Raw genomic sequence first — 7,170 nt, forward strand, 5'->3', positions numbered from 1 at the left:
AACAGCAGTGTGGTGAAGATTTAAAAAAAAAAAAAAAAAAAAAAAAAAAAAAAAATCAGCAGATAATCAGGACTGGCACACACACAAAAACCAGCCATGGAGAATAAGCAAAGTATTTACTCACATGGGCCCTTCCGGCTCCAAGCCCAGCAGGCGTTTTCTGACCAGCAGAAGTTTGGGAGTGAAATCTGGGATGCGCTGGATTCTAACCATGAGGTCCCCAACGACCTGTAAAGCACGATGCCATCAACACCCAAAACTGACACCTTTGAAGAGTACGTCGCAGCAAGAAGCTTCAATGACAGCCTTCAGTGCCCAGGATGCAGACCCCCTTCAGCACCCTCACAGGCTCACAAAACAACACGCAGAGTACCTGCTCTGCCCCCAGAAAGGTGAGTGGGTGCAGAAAGTAGAGATACAAAGGAGAGGAAATCTTGAGCCTTACTAGCTGCTGCCACAAATGGTATTACTTGTTTTAATTACGCCAGTGATTAATCTGCCTTAGTAAATGTTGACGCAGGCAATTGACCAGAAAATTCCTGGGTTTAGGGAAAGCACAAGGGAGAGACTGAAGATTATATTTTGAAATGGGGGGGTGGGGGTGGGAAGGGGGAGCTGCTGGGAAAAAAGGGAGCTAAGCCCTCCGTTAGTATTGGACAAGCATCATCACTAGGCTCCTGACCAGCTTAATAACAGCTGGTGTGTGGGGCGGGCGAGGGATCTCTGCCTGCGAAGACTGCAGTGTGACAGGCACCCAGCCAGCACTGCTAGGACGCAGGTCTGGCAGGGAGAGATGGAATCAGAGGGGGGAAGGAAGGCCTTCATTGTCAACAACAGCCTTCGTCAGTAAAAAAAGAGGATGAGCAGAGATCTTAATCCAGGCACAGGGTGTTCAGGAGCACCCTTTGTTTGTGTGTGAATCAAAGCCGTCTCTCTCCCACCCAGGTGCCATCCTGTACTTGGCCCGTTCTTGCAGCACTACCCGATGTTGCCTGCAGGTGACAATGTCGCCTAGACCAGTTGAAAGCCACATCATTGCCAGAGGGGATGTTTTGCATCTACACAATGAAACTAAGCAAACAAACAATTTTGAAGACATGGGGACACAGAAATAAATTTTCCACTGTTTTTGGTAGAAAACCCAAAGTCTTGATTCAAATCAAGAGTATAAGTGTCTACTTTCAGTGAGAAGCCTTTTGCCCACTTAAACTACCCAGCAACTACTACCACTAACTACAGTTACTAAATACATCACTGCTGTACAGCCATACGTAAATATTGACTGTGTGTTTACTCACCCTGACAATAACAGAGAAGAGAGACCTGCAGCCAGAAGCAAGGTTTATGTAAGGATCCAAAAGGTATTCGTGTATATGAGGATGGGGAAACAAGGACAGTTTGGATAACACTGATGTAACTTGTAAATTTACATCATAGGGCTGCAAAAGAAGGAAAACACAGTGCTTAGTTATCTTCATGTTGGCTTTTTTTCATCCAGCCAGTGTTTATTTAGCTACTAGAACCTTATATATATATATATATATCTCTAGGGCTGTGAATAAATGAAGACAAACAGTTAGATTAGAAGACAGGTCCCAAACCTCTGCTCTCCACAACAGGAGTGCTGGGAATATGACAGCTAGGTATTGGTGTTATTATCTGTATAACTCCCACAACCACTTGAAGCTTCTGCATACTTGTTTATTGCAGGTTAAGTCCCCTTCCTGTAAAATGTTTCTTAGTTCAGTAGCTAAACAAAGGGCACGGAATTATGGCCTAGATTAAACACCTGGATAACTGTAAAGTGCGTGAGCTCAGGAAATTGAGAGAGACAAAAGTCACGTTTACGGCTAATATGTTTTTTCCCTTCTCCTTTCTATTTTACTGGAAAGAACCATTGCAGAAGGCCTGGTCATCTCGTGGCAGCAGGCTACAGGAGAGACCATCCTAGGCTAGGAAAGCAGCATGAAAATCTGAGCTGCTTCTCTACCTCCTTTCCCTGAATCAGCCAAATGGGAGAGGCAACACTGCAAGATGCTAATCAGTCAGAAGGAAAAATAGTTCCTAAGTTCCTAGGGCAAAAATAGTGCCTGGCTTAGGGAGTTTACAATTCCAGTGAGAAACTCATTTCCATAGAAGCAAGTACTTTCAACACAGCTTCTTTATGTTCCAAGTACCTTTTTCTGTCATCTTTTACTTTCCCATCACCATGAAAACAAGCTGATGTTTTAATTCAATCCCAGACTAGTGGAATTCTCATCCATCTATTCAGTGGCAGAACAGACCATGTTGTCAACAGGTGGACAGGCATTCCCTTGAGGCACCCCTATGCCAGTCTGAAGATGTTACCAGCACTCAGATGGTTCAGCTTCACCTTGTTGATTTTACCTGAAGTGGATGACAGGGCCCTCATTCAATCTCTTTGACTGCATATTAGCAGTGGCATCCTCAGTGGCATAATCACACCTACAAGGGGATGATCTCGTGGCCTCAAATTATCATCTTTTTGCTCTCAAGTCAGCAACCCACTGAAGAATCAGAGAACAGATTCTTCCCTTTTCCAGACTCCTAAGATTTGGAAGAATTTAGCTTCAGATTAAGATGGATGTATTTACATATGTCTACATGTCTAAGCTCACATTAGTCTACTCAAGAGAGATCTGACACTTGACACATTTGCCTACACACAAACATCTCGTGCCATCTCAGATGCTCAAGAGTATCTGCCGGTCTCTTTGTGGTTTCACAGAGGGTGGATCCTGCAAGGTCTGTGTTATAACCACAAGCTTATAGTAATACCCTGGGCAAGACAAAAATGGCAACATTGTTCAGGCAACAATTCGAGCTTTCAGTCAATACAGTCAAGGAAGCCGAGATGGTGATTCACTTTGCACTGGGAGAGACACCTACTTGCTTTTTAGTCTAACAGCTCCAGAGACTACCAGGGCTGTTCTGATAAAATTTCCACTGAATAGATATGGACACCTAACTAATATTTAGGTACCATCTTCCTCAATTCATTACCACACTCTGTTAGATCGCAAAGGGAGTTGTCTTACAGATCTTTTGAAGTGAAAGCACATATTTCTCCCAGTCAGTGGCAGGTACTTCTGTACTTGATATTCCAGCAACAGAATCATCTCAATCTTGTAACATATGAAGCTTTCAGACTCTGGACCAGAGTAGGTAAAAGAAATCACTACGCTTTGAGTTATTGTTGAAAAGTTACTCTGCAGACAGAGACACAAATGCCTTCCATAAATCCATTCCCGTCTACCTAGCCGAACTAAGAGAACCAACTTCAGAGTGTGAGTCAGTCAATTCATTTGGAAGCTCTGAAGCCATGAGCATTATCTGGCATTCACAAGAAGAGAAGGAAATAAGGTGGTAACACATGCTGCATTGTTCAGACAGATTGCTGTTGCAGTTTGAACTAATTGAGAGCATTAAGGAAAGCTGCTTCTTCACACGGAGCTTTTATTTCTGTCCATGTGTCAGCAGCCTTGGTGAGACAGCTTTAAACCAGATAACATCCCCCAAATTTTCTCCATAACTAAAAAGGTTAAAACCAAAAGCAAAATCTGCAGTTCAGGAAATTCTTACAAAATTCTTAGGAAACAGACAGTTCTATAGAAATGCATAATATTAACAGGAGGAAGGAAGTACTGTCTAGCAGACAAGGTACTGGATTTGAACATCCTTGAAACAAGTTACTTCACTCATGTGCCTCAGCTGTCTTCTGTCAGAAACAAGGTTCCTGACACCTATCATCTCTGCAAAGCTTTCTGATACGTACTGATAGAAACACAAGAACTATACCTATCGTATTGTGACAAAGCAAAAAAGACACTGAATGCCATCTGTCAGTAGTACTGTCCCCCCACTTCAGGCTTTTCAACATTTTTCTCTTTGTCCGGACGTAGCACTCCTTATGTCAAATTTGTCACTGGTAGGAACCAGGATTTGCTGTTTTGCTGCGTTTTTTTCTATATGATTCATGTTTCACTATGAATAACCCTTAGGAATTTCAGTTTGGTCTTTAGGACAGGGTTTTGGTATGCTGTAAGAATTTACCCCTTTTGTCTGATTCAGGCAGTTAATTATTCTAGAGCCAAGAACCATTTTTGACACCACAGATCGTAACACCCTGCTTGACTAACCCAAATGTGTTTCATGCAGACAGGTACGATATAAAAATGGGCACCGTGCTTCCATGCCAGATGTTACTTTTGTGGTAATCGTATGTATCTGACACTCAGGTGCTTCTCGGGGGATGTATCTTGGGTTCTTTCCTCTTTGTAATTTATGTGTCATTGCTCAGACAAGGTTTTCATATGCATGAGGCTTGTTTTTCCCAAGAGCTGATGATGCCCAGTTTTCTTCACGACTCTAATCCATAACCATTTCAGCTAGTGAACTGTGCAGAACATGTTTACTGGAAGCAACACCCTGAGAATACACAGGCTAGCAGTGGAAGTATTTGGATTCCTTTCCTGACTTCTGATTTATACTAGATGGTACTCTCAAACCTCCCTCTCCTGAACACTCACAGAGCTGACCTAGAGATTACTACTGGCTTCCGGACATGTGTCCTATGCATTTATATCTTCAAATGGCTCTTGTCCTGCCTATGACTAGGAAATCTGGCACTATCACAGCTCATTGGTTTCATTCTCTAGACAGCTCCACATGCAAAACAATAGAGAATTGTACAAACTTCTGGAACTGGCACCACCACATCGGTAACAACTCCAGCTGGTATTACAGCGAGGGTGATGTAGACTTGCAGGGCTCGTTTTCAGTAGTGAGAAAAGTTCTTGATCTAAATCAGCAACATTGACTTGACTAACATAAATCCACTTGACAACTTGAGTCCAGAGTTTAGAGAAGGCAAAGAAACAGGGCAACCTCCTTTTCACCTTCCTAAGCCTTCATCTTGCCTCTCCCCCAAAAGACTAGATCATGCAGGCTGGCTAAATACAAACACACACCAGGAAAATTCAAGTTCTTTAAACTCCTTTGTACTGGGTCTGACATGCCACACCTCCTTTTTATAACAGTCAGATTGTATCTCATTTGTTTGCAATGTGTGGCAGGTCTGCTTTTATTATTTGAAGATAATCAAACAGGTAAAAGAACTACTTTACACTGCAGATGGAAAGGAACTTGTAGGAACTTCCCATGCACTGATAATGTTCTTCTTCTAACTGTGAAAAAATGGAGGAAATGTTAGCAGTCATACAGTAAGTTCTTTTCATCTTTCAGTGATGTAAACTACTTCCAGAACACCACTTCAGATTGAAGTTCACTGAAATGTGGCAGAAAGGAGCTGTATATTTTATTTATTGAAAAATGTACATTCTTTGAGTGTAAATGCTAGAAAAGGAAAACAGAATCAGTGATGCCAGTACTGAAGGATTGCTGTGATACTATCTTACGCTCTTCTTACAGGATATCCTTGTCTTACTCAATTTAAATTATATTTCTGGTCAATAAAACATTTGGTACACAATAAAGTGGGTAACAAAGACAAAAAAGCTTTTGTTCTCTACTTTTTTTTTAAGTTAAGAATGCTGATCACTGTAACATCCTGCAATCTACAGAGACCTGCACCAAGGACATGGGACATTACACAGTAATATGCTGCTGTAATAGACATCTGAGTGATAGGAATCCATGGGAGCTTGGAGATCCCACTCCATTTCAGGAGTGATGAAAGTAGCAGAAATGGAATTCAGAACCTGCTGTTCCTTACCTGATCAAGAATCCTGCCCATTCTTTCAAACAGGACTTTCAAGAAGTGTCCTTCAAAAAATGATGCTTCTAAATTGCACTTTTCCAAAGACCTGGGAGATCCAGGCCACTCCCACTGTAGGCAGATAACACAATAATCCCGGAACTAGAAAAAAGTAGTGAGGAAAACAGATTCAAACCCCAGGGGAAACCTTTTCTTTCATTTTAACAGTCCGTATGCCTTAAAACAGTAATCTGTAGCAAGATGAAAAATCCAAGCCCCGAAAGACCAGTCATTCCAAAATAAACACGATCAGTTTCTATGCAGGCACCTCAGTTTCTTCCTGTCATTAATGCTTTTAGGGTAGTTTCAAAAACACAGTGAGGGGAGAACAGAGCTCCCGAAAAGCAGCTGGGGCCAGAACACAAAGCAAAGCCAAAATACACATCCTCATCAGGGTTCTTCTATAGCAGGAATTGCTTTTGTACGAATTCTTGCTGTCAGTATGCTACCACGCTTTCACTGTGTTATGTGTAGCTTATCTTCCTATCCAGTCTATGCTGTTCCCTAACTCCCAGTACACGAAAAGCACGCGTACATGCAGGAAGCACAAATTTAAAAAGTACTTCAGGGCTTCCTCTTCCTTCTCTTTGTTTGCTATCACCCACAAGAGTCTTTCTCTACCTCCATCTCTTCCTCTGATTGGCTGTGGGCTGCCTGACGTCTCACTTTCAAGGAATTATATGTTAAAATGGGCACAGGTTACAACAGTGAAAATAAGAACACGGGAGTAAAAGTAGCAAAAGCGAGACAAAACAGACTCAGGAATTCTTCACTGCGTGTAGTTTCCCTGCTTGTGCGGGCTTCCAGGAATTGAAATATGGGAGCAGAACAGCTATTTGAATGTAATAACACCAACAGGCAGGGCTATTCTTAGGGGGGAAATATTTTAAAAGTAGCCATATCATTGTCAAGAAGTGACAGAAACCAATTCTGTTCTCCAATAACTCCCAGAATACTCTCTTTCCCAAGGCATGAAAGAAATACAAAGATGATGCGTGTTTTCTGGCATCCAAGAATAGAACGCAGGGGAATTTTACATCACCTTTTGTTTCCTTATACTCTATTTTCTATTCCCTTTCTTTTCAGGAGGACTACAGATAAAACAGTGTAATAAATGCAGAAATCCAAGCCTCCCTTCGTAAACTGCTGACATCACACTTCAGGTTATGGAATTTTTGAAGTACATACTAAATGCGGCTCTCTCAGTTACTCTACTCCTTTGCTTCAATTTTTCTGTTCTAGAAGATGCACAGGGCTTCAGTATGAAAGCTGCAAATAAGCAGTGACTGTCCTCTGACCAAGGAAACTTTAGATCATGTTTGTAAAAACAAAACCCGCATTTATTTCCAAATACTAAATCATAAAGCTTTCCC

At 41.8% G+C, this 7,170-nt stretch overlaps 1 protein-coding gene across 1 annotated transcript in view; it reads right to left on the minus strand.

Annotated features, from left to right (window-relative positions):
• Positions 1-7,170, minus strand: part of FAM160B1 (family with sequence similarity 160, member B1) — a gene marked incomplete at its 5' end in the record, with an annotated part of 24,339 nt that overhangs the window by 186 nt on the left and 16,983 nt on the right. Inside the window, 3 exons of the mRNA XM_010141119.1 lie at positions 125-228; positions 1,299-1,439; positions 5,756-5,899. Coding sequence (XP_010139421.1) covers positions 125-228; positions 1,299-1,439; positions 5,756-5,899 — 389 coding nt within the window. The remainder of the gene's footprint in view (positions 1-124; positions 229-1,298; positions 1,440-5,755; positions 5,900-7,170) is intronic.

Source organism: Buceros rhinoceros, unplaced genomic scaffold (genome assembly GCF_000710305.1).
Source record: "Buceros rhinoceros silvestris isolate BGI_N320 unplaced genomic scaffold, ASM71030v1 scaffold18098, whole genome shotgun sequence".
Taxonomy (NCBI): Eukaryota; Metazoa; Chordata; class Aves; order Bucerotiformes; family Bucerotidae; genus Buceros; species Buceros rhinoceros.